The sequence below is a fragment of the Anser brachyrhynchus genome (genome assembly GCF_964034855.1).
Source record: "Anser brachyrhynchus genome assembly, chromosome: 7".
In the NCBI taxonomy this organism is placed as follows: Eukaryota; Metazoa; Chordata; class Aves; order Anseriformes; family Anatidae; genus Anser; species Anser brachyrhynchus.
Genome location: NC_137701.1, coordinates 40181828 through 40198592, shown reverse-complemented (window position 1 = coordinate 40198592; position 16765 = coordinate 40181828). Strand labels below are relative to the sequence as shown.

At 39.5% G+C, this 16765-nt stretch overlaps 1 protein-coding gene across 5 annotated transcripts in view; it reads left to right on the top strand.

Annotated features, from left to right (window-relative positions):
• The first annotated feature begins 6377 nt into the window (after positions 1–6377).
• Positions 6378–16765, top strand: part of NEB (nebulin) — a 125119-nt gene continuing 114731 nt past the window's right edge. For 2 of the 5 annotated variants that reach the window (XM_080599189.1, XM_080599188.1), the window contains exons 1-5: positions 10449–12273; positions 12630–12674; positions 13946–14149; positions 15075–15182; positions 16649–16753. In XM_080599189.1, coding sequence (XP_080455315.1) covers positions 11998–12273; positions 12630–12674; positions 13946–14149; positions 15075–15182; positions 16649–16753 — 738 coding nt within the window. In that variant the 5' untranslated portion in view covers positions 10449–11997. Of the gene's footprint in view, positions 7081–7795; positions 7830–8459; positions 8526–10448; positions 12274–12629; positions 12675–13945; positions 14150–15074; positions 15183–16648; positions 16754–16765 lie in introns of those variants that run through there. The other 3 variants (XM_080599191.1, XM_080599190.1, XM_080599187.1) reach the window with 2 other exon arrangements.

The following is a 16765-nucleotide window of genomic DNA, read 5'->3' as shown; positions in this document are numbered from 1 at the left end:
AACCTCCCCTTCCTTCCCTAGTTCATGCCAATGTAGTTAATTTTCTAAAAACTAGAAATTTTGAGTTGCACATGAAAGAGTTGTATGCTATAGCTAAGTTTATCCCACAAGCTCATGTTAGGAAATACAATCAGAGCTGGTTTTGTCTCCTTGAAGAAATCTTCAGTGTATCTTCTTTCTGCTTAGTGCCTATAAGCAAAACCCTGTTGCTGTCTTGGGAACATTAGCAGGAGGGATAAATTAGGCTGTTGACATCATATTGTTGATTAATGTTTTCTTTTAAGACTCACAAAGAATCTAAGTAAAGAACCGTGGAGGCTGTGACAGATGCTGTCAAGTGAGGACTGCTACCCTTCGTGCAAATGGCCACCTTCAGATGGAGTAAAACAAACCAACCAAGGCTAGTGCTGACCATTAGCTGGGTGGGAATGTCTCGTGGCAATATACTGTCTTTTACATTGTGATTTATGTCTGTAGTGCTTTTGTATTTTGTACTATTTTTTTAAGTTTCTACAACTATTTGGACAGCTAGGTTAAGAAGCATTTATTTATCTGATTTCTCTTTGCTTCATGACATCTCAGCTGAAAAAAGGTTAACACATATTTGGCATCTTGGTCACATTCTTTCCAGGTGTTTGTTTGTTCATTTCTTTTGTTCTTCCCTTTGAGTCCACTCTTGATTCCATGTTTGAAATATCCTTACTGGGCATTAGCAAGGTGACCATGGGAGATTAAAACAAATGGACAAGGAAAGCAAGTATTCTGTGTGAGAACAGTCCTCGGTATATGGTTTTTGAGGACATACACCCAGAGCAGGCAAACAACATGGTGCATACGTGTTTCCCTGGGACTTCAAATAGTATTTTATCTGAAAAAGTATGGGGTGGTGATCGTGCGTTACCTAGATGTCAGATGGAGAAGGAAGTGAAACGCCTTTGTGGTTGTTTTTTGTTCGGTTGGTTTGTTTTTAGTTTGTGCTAATACTGTTCTACTAAAAATTTGGTCCTATATCCAAAGACCATCAAGCAGTGGGTTAATACTTCTTTGGACTTTATTTTGTGGCTTGGACTATCAGAAAAAAAAAGCACTGATTGCAATTTCACTAATGGCAGGGTGGCAGTGGGCAGTAAACAAAAGCTGTGTCCTGTAGACAGATCGCCTAACCAAACAACTTGACCCATGAGGCAGCATTTCCTTCCGTCTCCAGAAACATCGGGAAGGATGAAATTAGTTTTGGTTTCATACCAATATTCCCTCTCTTCCTGCAAAGTCTTTCTGACTCATGGCAATATGCTAAGCGATTGGTTTCAGTACTGAAAAGCTGGTAGCTTGTGCAGCTACTCATCATGTATTAACCTGTCAGTATCAAAAAATAAACAAGCAAATAAGACACTGTAGATGACTTAACCATGGCATTTTGATTGCCTTGCCTCCAGACATATTATTTGTTATGATCTAATTATTTGTTATGATCTAATATTTTCTATTAATACTTTCAGAAAGATGATCAGTAGCACTAGAGTAAAAGGTGAAGTTCATCTTGTTAGAACACGTATCCTTTCCTAAAAAACAAACAAACAAACAAACAAAACGTACTTCCATAGTACTTCCATTGCAAACATGTTTGCAAATATTTGTCTTGGTTGGATGGATAACCTAACATGAGTAAGAAAATATAACTGTGATATAAATGAGCTTATTTCTTTTATAAGGATATAGGCACTGATTCTAACATTTCTGATCCGAATAAACAGGCTCGAGGGAAGATGCTTTTTCATTTGTTTGTGGGTTGTTGGTTTTTTCCTTGTTTCTTTTTCGTTTTGATTTCCAGTGAGTTAAACAGTCAGTCGTTAATGAACTAGGACACTGTTCACCGTCAGGTACTGACCTGCCTCCGGTGTTCAGGGATCCTCACAAACCAGTGAGTCTGACGCTGTCAGGTTCAGACTCCCGAATGCCCCAGGTCTCTGGGACATCGGGGCGCAGACGTGGTGCTTCAGGCCTGATCGCTGCAGCCGTAGGTGGATTTACAGCTTGTGTGCAGCACCCCAGTGCTGACGGTTCCCTGTCCTGGGGCTGGAGGTCTGCCGTGCAAAGACAGCGAGTATTGCTCCTCAGTGTTATGCAGCTTGGCGCTTCCTAGGATTATCCATAGTTTAAACAATTAAGTTCCCTGTCAGATGGAAATTTTCCTTCCTTAGCCAAGACACAGTCACTGACAGTGTTTGTGCATTTGCATTTGCACTCGCATTTGTCTAACCAAGCCTTTCAGTTTATTATTTTTTTCCCAACCTACTGCAATATTCCTACACACCAGGCCAAAATTTGTCTGCCCCTGCTGCAGAGGTTGTGGGCAGTGGATCTTTGCGGTTTAACAATCGTGTAGGTAAGCTGTTGTGGATGCTGACTCTGAACCAAATAACATGCTTCTGGAACAGCCTCTCTTCACACAGCCACCTCTGTCAACAACACATCTGTGCTAATAGATGTTCTTAGTCATTTCAAAACAATTACAAGAAAGAGATGTTTGTGCACATGTTTCTGTGGTATAGAAGATCGGATTTTATTTTTTTTTGATTTTATTTTTTTTAAGAGAAACACATTGTTACATTCCTCAAATTTCATATCATCTGCAAGTTTTGTACCTGCACCTGGAGCTAATGCAAAGAAAGCTTAGTTGAGCCGTTAGAAATGCACAGCTTCTACTTACTTGTGTAAGCTTTTCTTTCTTTGAATACAGCTGAAGTTCTTGTGATGTGGCTTTTGCGTATTTCTAAGATTATGTGCCACTTTTACAGCATGATAATTAGTAGAAAGAAAAATAAGTCAAATATTGAGAAAGAAGGATGTTTAGCCTCAGGAGACTGCCTTTTCATTTGCTTGTACACTTAAAACCATAACTCAGTTCCTAGGCTGCAAGAGTTACAGAAATTGCAGAGGTGCATGGCACGTGTTCAAAGGGCAGATATTTCTTTGCTCAGTCGAAGTTATACTGCCAAATTAAGTGACATGCAGATTCAGTACTGAGATCCTGAAAATGCCTTGCTCAGATGCTTCTAATATTGCAGCAAGTCAAAACCACTGGGATATCAAGTGGGAGACAGCCCCAGTACAAGATTTTTTCCCCCATCTTTCCTGTGTAAAATATGGTAGGCAGAAAGGAAAGGTGAAAATAATGAAAAGTAAGCTAATAATGATAGTCCAAGAATAATGACAATGGCACAAGGAGGTATGAAAATATGTCCTTTTACAATGATACAATGCTTGTTAAGCCCGGGTGGTCCACTGATTACCTCAGGATGTTAAATATAGCGCCACTGATGTCAGTAAGTTTATCCACACAAAGGGCAAGACACAGAGAAGCCAATGTAATCTGGCACAACAGATTTCCCATGTAATTTTCAGTTAAACAGATGCAAGGATGAACAGAAAGTCTTTTGAATCTAAAAGTCTTTGCCTTCAAGAAGTAATTGCCAGCTTACAGTGATCTAGGTTTTATGACACGGAATCCAGCCTCGGCTAATTAAAATTCTTCTGAACTCTAGTGTGGAATCTGCAGAGAGATGTGCTATAAAAGAAATACAAGGGAATGAACGATCAAGCTGAGAAAGAAGTGTCACTGACTGGGGGGTGGTTGTAGAAAACGAGAATTTCTGTAACAGTTGTGTCCTCTTGGGTGGTGTGTATGGGGGTTACAGCGTGGTTGCCCTTTAGTCCTTAGTTATTAATCCTCCCTATTTTGCCCTCTGTATCAGGATCCTGGATTACGTTAACATATTTTTCATAGTTGAAAGACTGTCTCCCAAAAGGAACACAGTTTTTGTATGTGAATGCTGTGTGGCTTAGGGAAGTGAGTATATGTAGGCTGTTATTTCATAGTTGTTGTGTTCTGTACCCGCTAGCTAAATCAACAGCAGGTTGCACATTATTTCTTTCCTTTCTCCCTGCCCCAGGTGGTTACTGTTTGGTAAGCAGGACGGATTGAACTTAATATTTAAAAGTGCTAAGCAGAAGAAAATATTTTCAGCTTTAAAATCTTGGACCATTTAAACGCGAAACAACATTTTCCTCTGCCTTAGTCATCTTGTACCACTCTGTCTTTTTAGTTCAAAACTGCTGTGCACGTGCATATTTATTTGCTGTAGATAAAACAATCTGGCCTGGTGTGCTACCCGTATGCGACCTGCCAGGCTGTCACCTATCAGCAGAACTCATTGTCTGGATATACTCATTCCATGGAAAGTCAGGCCAGTATTCTCAGAATACTCCAGCAAGCAGTGGCTTGAAATCTGAGTCACAGACATAAATTTTCACTGTCAGGGGAAGCAACGAAGAAAAAATAATTTAATATTAACCATTATTATTCCATTTACCTCATGCATGTTCCACTTTAGCATGCAATACTTGCTGATATTCTAATAAGAATACATATCATTAGAATGCATTTTAACAGTCCTGAGAAGTGAGTGATATATGTAACAATGAGCATAATAGTTAATTTCCAGTGCATGTGTTTATGCATTGTATGTAAATATAGAATAACAACTTATCTCTATATAGACGTGTGTAAATATCCAAATATTTGTGAGTTCATAGAATCATACAATCATAGAGCAGAATGGCAAATGTATGAATTGAAATATTTGTGGGCAGCCCTGGATGACCTAAGAGCTCTCTTTTTCCCTCTTCATGTTCTGATGTATGTTGGAGCATACCTCTTATGTTCTGTCCAATTTTTGGTTTCAGTAGTAACAGTTTGACTTCCTAAACCCCTACAGTAATTTTGTTTGGTTATTCCATGCTTCATTTCCAGCCCTGAACTGTCTGCTGCTAAATATCTGCCATGTCTCACACCCAAACCAGCTGCATTTCAGCACGAGAAAAAGTGGTACTTGCATCTTTCATGTGATTTTGGCCTCATTTATTGTCTTCCTAAATAAGATATATTGAAATGCACTGCAACAGCATCTGATTGTGGTGCTCTAGGAACTTGGGAGTTACAGAGAGTATCAAGAAGGGAGAGGCTGTTTGCAGGAACTTCCAAGAGAACTGTACAGAAAATTGCATCCTGCACTAAAATGTTTTCTAATTTTGTCGGAATAACCATCAGGACAGAGGGATACTTGCTTCTGATGATCTAGCAAATGTCATTTAAATCAGGTGATTGGAGTGAGGTATAATAATATCTAATACTGTAGCAGTGACTATGGGGAATGTCATTTACAGGGAGAGCAACAACTGTTGAGTGTGAAAAAGAAGCCTTGAATCCAGGCTTGCCGAAGAGAACCAAGAAGACGGATGGAGTCACTGGCTGTAGCACTAATTTTTAGATCAACAGAGATTTGAGATGGAAACAACAAGAATTAAATGTTAAATAATCATAATAAAAAATAATAATTGGCCTTTCACTGCAAAAAAGTTTGTCATTACTTGCCTAGAAGTTACATTATGTATCTAATCAATTGAAAAGCAGTAGTTTGGAGAAAAATGACTCTGACAGTTATTTCTGGAATGCACACGCACAGGCACTGACTGGATAAGAGATCAGAATATAAGGCTGACACCGCTCTAATGAAACTCCATCAACATACTATATTAATTTCTGGACATCTTCAAGAGATATTAGGAAACTGAAGGACTTCTATATAAACAGGAATAATATTAAAAGGAGGAAGGATTACCTACTAAAGCAAATGTTGAATAATTAAAAGGATATAGCTTGCCTAAAGGAGAAACGGAATGATCTACAGCTCTATGTAAGATATAAAATCCTTGGCAGTAGTAAATGAGATATGATATTTCATCTGGATATAAATATTAACCTCTGGAAAGAGTTAAGGAACATGAGGGTGTCTCTTAAGGGCTCCTGACAATCACATATTGAATTATGTGATCTATTATATGAAAAGAGAAGATCACAGCTGGTATTGGCTTTTAAATGCACCTTCCTGAAGAGCTAAAGCAATCCTATGATGCGGATGGACTAGATGACCTAAGAGGTTTCTTCTGTTATCCTCACCATGATTCTACACCATTCATCATATAAGTTCTGATCTTCCAAAATACTGCATTAGAATTGCTTCCTTGACGCTCATTCATCGAATCACAGAATGGTTTGGGCTGGAAGGGACCTTAAAGCCCATGTAATTCCACCCCCCTGCCATGGGCAGGGACCCCTCCCAGCAGCCCAGGCTGCCCAAAGCCCCATCCAGCCTGGCCTCGGGCACCGCCAGGGATGGGGCATCCACAGCTTCTCTGGGCAGCTTGTGCCAGTGCCTCACCACCCTCTGAGTGAAGAATTTTTTCCCAATATCTAATCTAATTCTAGTCTTTTTTAGTTTAAAACCATTACCCCCTGACAGGAGTCCCCCTCCTGCTAGGTCTCAGTCGATCTATTTATCAGGTATCCTTGGTCTTTCTCCACCAGACATACTGGCTGTTAATCGGGTGTTTGTTTATGCACTCTTCTGCATGGTTTCAGTTTTTCCTGAATCCACGTGTTCAACTGTGTAAGATTTCATAAGAAATGATATAACTATTGATGAAGAACTTTAGGTATACTTAAAGGGTGAAATTAAAGATAGACATATTAAAATTTAGTTTGAAGTCCAGACTCCTCTCTCTTTTCTCTGATGACTGGAGATTCTGGAATGTGGATAGTTTTGATTCAGGTACAACAAAGGATGTAAATCAGCCCTGTCAATTCAAACTCATTATCAGTTCTGAAAGACTAAAAAGAATATGTTTTATTTTCTGTTCAAATGCTCCCTGGAATTTGCCTTGGGATACGTTTCAGCAGAGACCTAATGAAGTTCAGTTGAGCTGTGGTATCTTTCAGGGTTCCTCGGGAGCACAGAAGTGCCCAGCTCCCTTTTCCATCATGTTGCTGAGAACAGGTGGCCTCCTGGGGGGTCACCAAGTATATTTAGGGCTGAAATTGGAGTGGGCTGGAGCCAGATTGGCTGTGCTGGCCACATGCGTAATTAGGAGCTGATGCACCAGGCTTGCTCTCGCTCAGCACTGCTCAGGAGGGAAGACTGGAGAGGATTTGCTCCTAAGGATATTTACTAGATGTTGCTGGTAAGGACATCTAATCACATTTGGCTTTTTTTTCCTTAGATTAGGATCTAAAGCTCTTTCCTGATTCTGTAGTTTTTGAGAGTAGCAGTTGTGCCTTGCCCATGGGGGTCAGATTTTCTGTCTGGCCGAATAACTGACTGGTAGGAAACTGCAGTGAGAGGAAAGGGCCCGGAACTGTGTTTTGGAAGTGCAACTGAAGGTTATAATCGTGACAACTTGTACAGAGAGGTTCCTTGTGTGCAAGTCCCTACTGCTCTTGCACAGTTGTTCATAAACTTTTGCCTACTTTATCATAGGATGTGCCAATTTTTGACTGAGTTATTCTTCATTTATTTTATTAGGTAATATTCTGTTTCAACTTTTTAAAATTTTTCTCAACATATTGGGACTAAAAAGGGACAGTATCCTATATGTTCCTATATTTAACCTGCATTACTAGACTTCACTTGCCTCAGAAGGAATTGCAGTTTAGCCAGCTAAACAAAACCACCCTGTCATTTGGTAGTATTAGCTTACACGGCAAATATCTTTGGACTCAGGAACAGCTGTTGCAAAGCCTCATCCCCTACCGACATTAGAAACAGGGCTATATTCCCCGGTGGAAAATTGTAACTGTGCCTCACAGCAAAATCAGTTAATTAATTCATTTAGAGATTTTGACAGTAATCCGTACTTTGTAATTCAGCCAATTCAGTGGATTTTTCATCTTTTCCAGGTCTGAAGAAATATAGAGAAAAAAGCCACAGGAGGTAAAAAAAAAAAAAAAAAAAAAAAAAAAAAAAAAAAAAGCATATGCATAGGCTAATGCTGGGAAAAGCAAAATTGCCTCATTAACATAAGGTCACTTAAAAATTATTTACAATCTTTTTCTACATTATATTTCTATTTGTGAATGAATATAGTAGAATATGCAGATAAAGCTCCCATTTATACAAGAGTTTTAACAATGCAACAAAATTGTACAGAATAGTCTCAAAGAAAAGAAAAATCCTCATATGATTGCTGTAATGGAAGAAGTCAAATCATATTTCAAGAAATCTTTTCCTCTATTTTTTTTTTTAACTTTTCATTGAATTCTAGTATTGGTGTTACAACTATTAAAGTATTTGTCCAAAATTGTAACTGATACTGGTACTGATACTTACGTGGTGCTTGAAACTTAATCCAAAGTTTTCCCATAATAATCTGAAACAATGTAATGGCAGATCCCAACTTTAGTTCTTTCTGTTGTTCAAGTTATTCCATTAATTAGCCAATAACAGTATAATAATTTTGCTAGTTACTGTGACCCATACACTTTATGAACTTGACAGATAGCTTTTCACTGTCGGCTGTGGGCTAATACCATATATTTATGCTTTCATCAACTGCGTGACCAGTGAGTGGGGGAAAGACAGAAGAATACCCTCAAAATGGAGGAGGAAGAATATGAGGAAGTTGTGGAGGTAAGAAGAAAACCTGAGGGCTGGATTAAATTTTTTCTGCCTTGTGAATGAATATATTAACTACTTTAACAAGACACTGCTCATGAACATAGATGGTTAGTTCTGTTTGCTCTCTGAAGATTAGGGTTTGATTAGATATCTGCTAAATGGTTTGATCAGTAAAAAACAACAACAACAGCATAAAGTTGCTCTGAGTGGAGCAAAATCTCTCTGGTTCCTGTCATAGTTTCTGCGTTTAAAAAAGGATTGTAACCATTCCACACCCCTATCACGAGGTTTTGTGGTTACGCTTCTGCATAATTATAGATGCAGGGGGCCATCTCCTTTTCCCCCTGGCTTGCCCTCTGTCATCCAATCCATGCTAGAGAGGATGACTTTGGAAGCCACTGTCTAGCCTGGCTTCTGTCTGTCTGCCCACTGCAATGCAAAGATACAGCATTTTTTTCCCTCCAACGTACTATTGACCAGTAGTGCATTTAGTCTTAGAGGCTGCAGAGATGGAGCTAGACCTAAACCTGCAGATGTCTGTGGAGTTGCATCAGGGATTCATTTGCTGATTGGGCATTTAAACTGACAGCTATACGCATAAGTATTTAGTCTTAATGATGGGATTGAAGGAATCCCAAGGAACTAGAGAAACTATAGTTTACTGTTATAAGCAAATGCTGTGGGAATAGTGAGTTTGCTATTAAAAGAGTATGCAAGGTTAGGAAAGGTCTTACTTGTTACTTTTTTACTATTCTGAAATGAAAATTTGTGTCATTAAATGCGTGATTCTAACAAACTGCTCAGCACTTTGAGGAAGAAAATAAAAACAAAATATATTGCAGACACACGCCCCACAACTCTTATTTCCACACAAAATTCAATGGGTTGCTGATTTCAGGCAGTATAACAGTATTTACAGTTACAGTATAACAGCCAATTTCAAAACATTTAAATAATGACTTAAGTCATACAGTTTGCCAGTCGAGTTAGTTAAACATGTGTTGGGAAATAAGACCATTTTAACACACACGTTATACAACCTAGTCAAAAAGACACCAGTTCTTCATTGTTTTATATTATGAGGTTATTATGACTTTATGGTTCCTGAGCATTATGTGTGCTCTGTAGCAAATGTATTTTTATTTGTCAAAGTTTGTTTGTCGATGCTGGACTTATTATATGCCAGGCTTTATGTCTACACAGATCTCTTTAATCATTTATTTATTTATTTATTTATTTTAATTTTCGATTACTGCCTTCCTGTGAACACATTCCTAGGGCAGACCAGGGCAGTGCTGCTGTAGTAGCTTCCCCCAAGATATTCAAAGGGAGAAGTTAAACAGGAATAATAACATCTGGTATATTTTAAAGCTAATTAATCCTTTCCAGATATTTTTTTCAAACTATATGCATCCTTTATTTTTAACCTATATGAATTCTATCAGAGATTTGTCTTCAGAAAGGGTAGAATATTATTGCTGAATAATGAGTGGCTGAGACAATGCTGAGGATTTTAAGATACTACATTTTCCTTCTCTGGATTTCTTAGTCTGCACTGGACACTGTAGCCACTTGTGATGTACAAAAACTGAGAAATGATGCAAACCTTTTAGTGTTGAATAACTGAAGGATTTGGGGAAGGTGGTTCAAGCACCTTACAGGGTCAGTGAGCAGAAATTGCCTGAAAACAGAACTAAGAGATGGACTGCAAAGTATCAGCCAGCTACGTGAACCTAGCCTGAAGAACAACTTTGTGAAAAGGGCTTAAATTTTAATCAGATTTTTAATGGATTGATTCAAAGAGCTGCAGTTCCTGCAGTTTTTGGCATGTGAACTTGAGCAAACGATTGTTGAGGAGCTTTTCAAAGGTAACATTTTAAGTTTTTACCTTACTGGAAGCCAGCGGCAAGTTAAATACCTTTTGAATAAAACTGCTGCTCCCTCGCACAGCAACACCTTTACGTGGTTTCTCTGTTAAGCCGGGTAGCTGAGCGGAGGAGGCCGGCCGGCCGGCCGTCGGCCCTCAGCACCGCCGCCATTTGCCGCAGGGCGGCGCGGCGCCATGGCGGGCAGCCGGGCAGGCGCCATCGCGCGGCCGCCATTTGCCGGCCGGGGGGCCGCGAGCCCTCCGTTTGCACTGAGGCGCTGCCTGCCACAGTGCCCGGAACCTGCTCCTGGCGCCTTCGGCCCCGGGGGAAAGGCAGGCTGCCGGTGGGGGCGTGACGCCGAGGGCAGGGTTGTAAACGTCTTCGTCTTTCTTGGGGGTTCGGTGCTCCGGCAGGTCACGGAGGTGCACTGCAGGTTGCTGAAGGAAGGTGTGAGCAGGGCTTGCGCAGTCAGGGAAGAGAAGAAGAGTTGACAGTGCCTTCATGAAAAACGAGAGCCTGAGGCGCACATGGCAGGGAAGGAGTGCCAGCTGGAAACCCTGGTTAAACAGGTGATGGAGGCTGGCTGTCAGGATGGGGAAGGCTGGAAGGTTGTGGTTCCTGGTAAAAGGAGGAAGGGTCTTGCTTCACCTGCAGATCTGCAGCTTCAGAGTGCATGTAGCACTCTGGGCACTTCATTAGGCAGCTGGAGAAATCCTCACAGGTACAGCCCTTGTGCTCATGGATGGCCTTAATCATCCCAGTGTCTGCTGTAAGGGCACTATGGCTGTGCGCAAGCAGTCTAGGAGATTTCTGGAATGCGTTGAAGATAAATTGCTTGGTGCAGGTGTTCAATTGACATGCTACCCAAACAAGAAAGAGCTGTTGGAAGATGCAAATGTCAAGGGCAGCCTTGGCTGCAGGGACCACAAGGTTGTGGAGTTGATGATTCTGAGCAAAATGAGCAAGATAAACAGAATTACAGTCCCGGATTTCAGAAAGACAGAGCTGGGCCTGTTCCGGGACTTGCTTGGGAAGATCCCATGAGAAACAATCCAAGAGAGCTGGGTGATCCTCAAGAACAATTTCCTCAGAGCAAAAGAATTGTTCAATCTAATATGAAGAAATCAAGTGCGGCAGAAGGCTGGCATGGATGAACAGGGAGCTCCTGACTGAGCTCAAACACACAGAAGGTATACAGGAAGGCATACAAAAGGTATATGCCAGGAGCTGTGCACTTGGGAGGAATACTTAGATGTAACACATTATAAACTCCATTCCTATATGCATGGGTAAAGTTCAGCTGGAGCTGAAACCAATAAGGGAAGTGCAGAGCAGCAAGAAAGTGTCGTCAGTAGCAGCAAGAGGAAAGCAGAGAGAGTGTGGGACTGTAGTTCAGTGGGCAAGGACCTAGTTACAAGCAACAGGCAATACTGAGGTTCTCAAAGATTTTTTTGCCTCAGTTTTTGCCTTCTACTCTGGTCTTCCATGAGACATGGAGGTGAAGTAGTATCCACAGCAGAGGAAAACATAGTTAGGGATGACTTGCCTCACTGTGATGGACATTGGTTCCATGGAACCAGAGGGGATAAGTCCAGGTATGCACGTGGAGCTGGCTGATGGCACTGCAGGGCTACGCTCTACCATCTTCAGAAGTTCATAGTGCTGTGGGGATGTTCCTGATGACTGGAAAAAAGACATTATACACATTTTCAAGAAAGGCAAGAAAGAGGATCCAGGGAACAACAGGCCTAATCAATTTCAGTCAGCAAGGGTCAGCTTCAGTCTGTACAGGTGGTGAGGCACTGGAACAGGCCGCCCAGAGAAGCTGTGGATGCCGTGTCCCTGGAGGTGTTCAAGACCAGGCTGGATGGGGCCTTGGCCAACCTGACCTGGTAGGTGGCATCCCTGTCCATGGCAGGGGGTTGGAGTTAGATGATCTTTAATGTCCCTTCCAACCCGAGCCAATCTATGATTCTATGGTCGTCTTCTTTCTTGCAGGTAAAATTAGATAATGATCTATTTTAATGGCTTAGGAGGAATATTAATTCAGGAACATAGGGAAAAAAATCTGATTGTTAATGCAAAAAAATAAAAGATCTTCGTTATTATCAAGGATGGGTATCTATGAACTACAGCTGTGTTTCTCCATAAGTGTGTTTTTAAAACAGTTCTTTTAAGAGAAGCTACAGATTGTTATTCTGTATGATCTGGCCTAACAATGATTTTTTTTTTCTCCTTTGTTTACTAGTACTACATTGAGGAGACAATTATTGAAGAGGGTGAACCACATGAGGTAAAAATTCCTGTGAAACTGCATGTGATGTATATATGCATGTAATTAATATATAAAGCTGAACTAGTGACCTTTTACATTCTGAGGATTAATTTTTGATAGCAAGCAGACAACTATCAGTGAACAGTTCCTTCTTAAATACTTTATTTCCTCTCCAAGACCCTGTTGTGTACTGACCAAGAGGACTTCTAGCTTGTGCAGGGTATCTGTCCTATCTGTTTTCTGGACTGCAGTTGGGATGTGTGCAATTGCCACTTGCCACCGTTTGGTTTTCATCAGACGGAACTGTGGATGTGTCAGTCAGGAAAGGGCTATGCTTGTTTTTGTTTTGCACTGTGTCTTCTGCCCAGCAGCTAGGTTTGCACAAGAGCTGACAAAATGAAGCACAGGTTATGTTATTAACAAGAAAAACAGGCTTTAAAAGATTTCTTAGGTAACTAGTGTTAAAGATGAACAGAATTATTGAGGATGTGACTAGATATGTATATATGAGCAATAGGGACATGCTTGCATTATATGTAACATTTTTAGGAAAATAAATACATAAAGATTTTGCCTGAAACCGGTTTGCATGTATTAATTCTTTTCCCTTTACTTGTGTAATCTAACTATAGTCATTTGCAGATTTTTTCATGTCACTGGTAAGAAATATTTGAGTTAACAAGGAGTTATTACCATAATTTGAAATTATATTTTTAATACCGACATAATAAATTATTTGGTATGCTACCATGAAATGTTCCTTATGGCATAGACTTACGCTGAAACAAAAGCTTAATGGTTCACTTTATGTGTTTCCTGCAAAACAAAGGATCCATTCCCAAAGTCTTCCTATAGTTTTAATTTAACAAAATATAATTCAGTGAATACTGTTTGAGCAAATAGACTAGGACTATACTTTTGAAGAATATCGTATTATTTTTAAGATGAAGTCAGCCATTGATTTCATCAGGTGTTTTAAAATCTGTAGCCAGGCTGGATTTAAAGGGAGCAATAGCATGATTATTTTTGTGTCTGATGTGTATCAGTTTTTGAAAACAGTATTGTGGAATGGTGAATTACATGTGAGTATGAATATTTTCCCAATAGGAAAAGTGTCACTGTTTTTCCACTTTGTAAGTGGTGTCTGAATAGCAACTGGGCATCCTTGTATATGCAGAGGAGGTGAAAAATTATAATAAAATTAAAATATAATTAAAATAAAATATGATAAATATAATAATATAAAAAAATATAATTGCAAAGCAAGTATTTTTTTTCTTTATTCCCAGGTGGTCACTGAGATCACTGAGACCACTACCACAGACTTCACAGGTCCTAAAACCATCACCTATACTGTTGAGCATGAAAAACCTTCCATTGAGGATGCAGCACCTCCAGTCAGAAAGAAGATAATACGGACAAAAGTGGACACATCTAAGTTTTTGACACCGTATCTGCAACACAGTAATAAAATGAAGGACCTGTTCAGTGAGGTAAATTGTCCCATGTCTTTTATTTGTTTAAGAACACCAATTTTAAAAACGTTTAATAGGTATTGTTGCAAACCTTCATGCTACTATTTTGGCTACTTCTGTATTTCATTTCATGATGTGTATTAGTGCTATTTGCCTGAAGTAGGAAGTTTCCTTCTTTCAATTAACCCATGCCTATCCCATTTCCTGCTTAGGTGCATTAAGTAATCATTAAGCACAAAAAGTAGCTTGAGGCAGATGTCTGAATATCTTCATAGATGTCAGTTAATAGGACTCCTGCACTATCTGACTTGGATACTCAAGTAAAGATACAGGAGCCAATGCCTATTGGGATGCAAAGCTTAACATTTTTATAGTAGTATATTTCTCTATCCCTCTATGCATTGAATAAAAATTTTTGTATGTTGGAACAAGTACTCACCTAAATTCCTGGCATGGGAAACCAATGTCCAGTAGACCAATAATGTACTGTGTTTTAAAGGGTGCACTGCACATACGTAAGATGGTGTCAGGTCCTTTTTCCTAAACTTTTATGTATGTTACTCACCAGTGTTCACTGTTACGTGAGATCACAGGTCTAGGAATGCTAGACTCACGCAAAAATTCTCTTTATCTTTGGTTACTGAAACAAGTAACTGTATATTTATTAATACCGAACTCCTAAGGAGAATAAACTCAATTAGAAGTGATCTAAAACAAGCTAAAGATAGAAATGGATATTTTCCATTGTGTTAGATGGAAGAAAGTTGGTTGGTTAAAATAAGCATAACCCTGCAAGTGTAATTGAGTAATGCCAGTTCATGTGAGTCAATGATCTGTCCAAAATTCCTACACTAACCAGATGAATACATCAATAATTGTTGTTTACACTTCTGCCAGAGTTTTAAGACATGTCTTAATTACATTTGTAGTTATTTTCTTTCAGAACAAATATAAAGAAAAATTTAGAAAAGAAAAAGGAAAGCCATATGCTTCCACAATTGATACCCCAGAAATTCGGAGAATCAAGAAAGTGCAAGACCAGCTCAGTGAGGTAGGTATCAAATGTCATAAGAAAAAATAATGTTGACTGGCAAAGAAGCCAACTGAATCATGATTTTAAATGTTAGATAAGGGGTGATAATTTTTTGATGATATGGTGATGAGGCAACCTGAATGTTTAGCAGAAACTTCATCAAGATTACAAGAGCAAGGAATACAGAGTACATGACAATCTGAGTTCTGTGATGTAGATTGGAGTTTAGGCCTTTCAGCAAGGGAGATGTGATCATTCCTGGCCAGCTGAATAATAGTCTTATTTCATTGTGGCAAAAGAGGTTTGAAAAATTCTGATCAGAAGTTACAGACAAGGAGATGATGGTGATGCCTATATTGTTGAATTAGAAGATACAATACATTATGTCCTGCAATCATCGTGGATGATATGCCTGACAAATTTTTGTTGAGGTTAAGTTGAGTGCTGGGTGAATAGCCATAGAATTTTACTTCTAAAATGTTTAAACATCTTTGTTTTCATAAAACAATGGAAAGTCAGTTTGTAAAAACTGGAAAAAATGATACTAAAATTCTCCAAGTGTTACAAAGTGAACTTCTGTACATCTCATAATTTAATTTGGGTTTTCCAAGGTTTTTTGCCCCTTCTTTGTCCCCTCTGTGTGAATCTTAGTGATTTGCTTTTGCAAGCTAGCCCAGGCACAATTACCCCACTGATGCAGTGCTTAAAGTTCTGGAAGCTAGCTCCTCCTCCTCTCTCTTTTAAGCAATTTCAGTCTCCCTTTCAGCAATACACCTCACAGTTTGGGAAACTGAAATCTGCCTACCAAAGCATCTTAATTCTTTGTACAGTAAATAGGGAGAGTTAGGTCCCTAAGAATGGCAATCCCTAAAGCTTAGAGAGGAGACAGCTAATCTAACCGGTGTTCAGGAGATGAGCATCCACTAAATTCTACTCCACGCCTGATTTAGGATATATTGAGGAATGTAATACAGCAGTCCACGCACTAATGCTGACTGACTGAGCCTGCTGTCAAGCTGGGAGTGGTATAACTGCATTAGGATCATTTTGTGCCCAAGATTGCCATGGTGGTGTGGCTATATTGCTTTTGGAACTACAGCTAGTGTATGGTCCATGCTAATGGACTGTGAAATTAAGACATACTATGTAGCATGGGGATCTCTCCATCTCGTTATGCAGGATGGAAGTACTCTTGGAAAGAGCTCTGTTTACAGCATTACAGAAGGGCACTATGTCTAGCTTGGGTTCACAGCTCTCGATAGACTCTCAGAGCTGCTTTTCTTTCTTGGTTAATTCACAAAATAAATTTGTTTCCATAGGTTTTATTTCTCAGCAACAGCTGAGAAATCATATACCTAAATGCTTTACTGAATTCAGATTTGGGCTGTTTATTAAGTGTCAAAATTTTGATAATCTGCTTTTTATAAAAAAAATAAAAATGTCAGTTCTTGCTGTAAATATAAATGTGATTTGGTGTGATCTAGGTTAAATACCGCATGGCTGGTGAAGTTGCTAGAACTATTTGCCACGTCGATGAAAAGGCCAAGGATATAGAACATGCAAAGAAAGTATCGCAGCAAGTGAGCAAGGTGAGCGAGTTG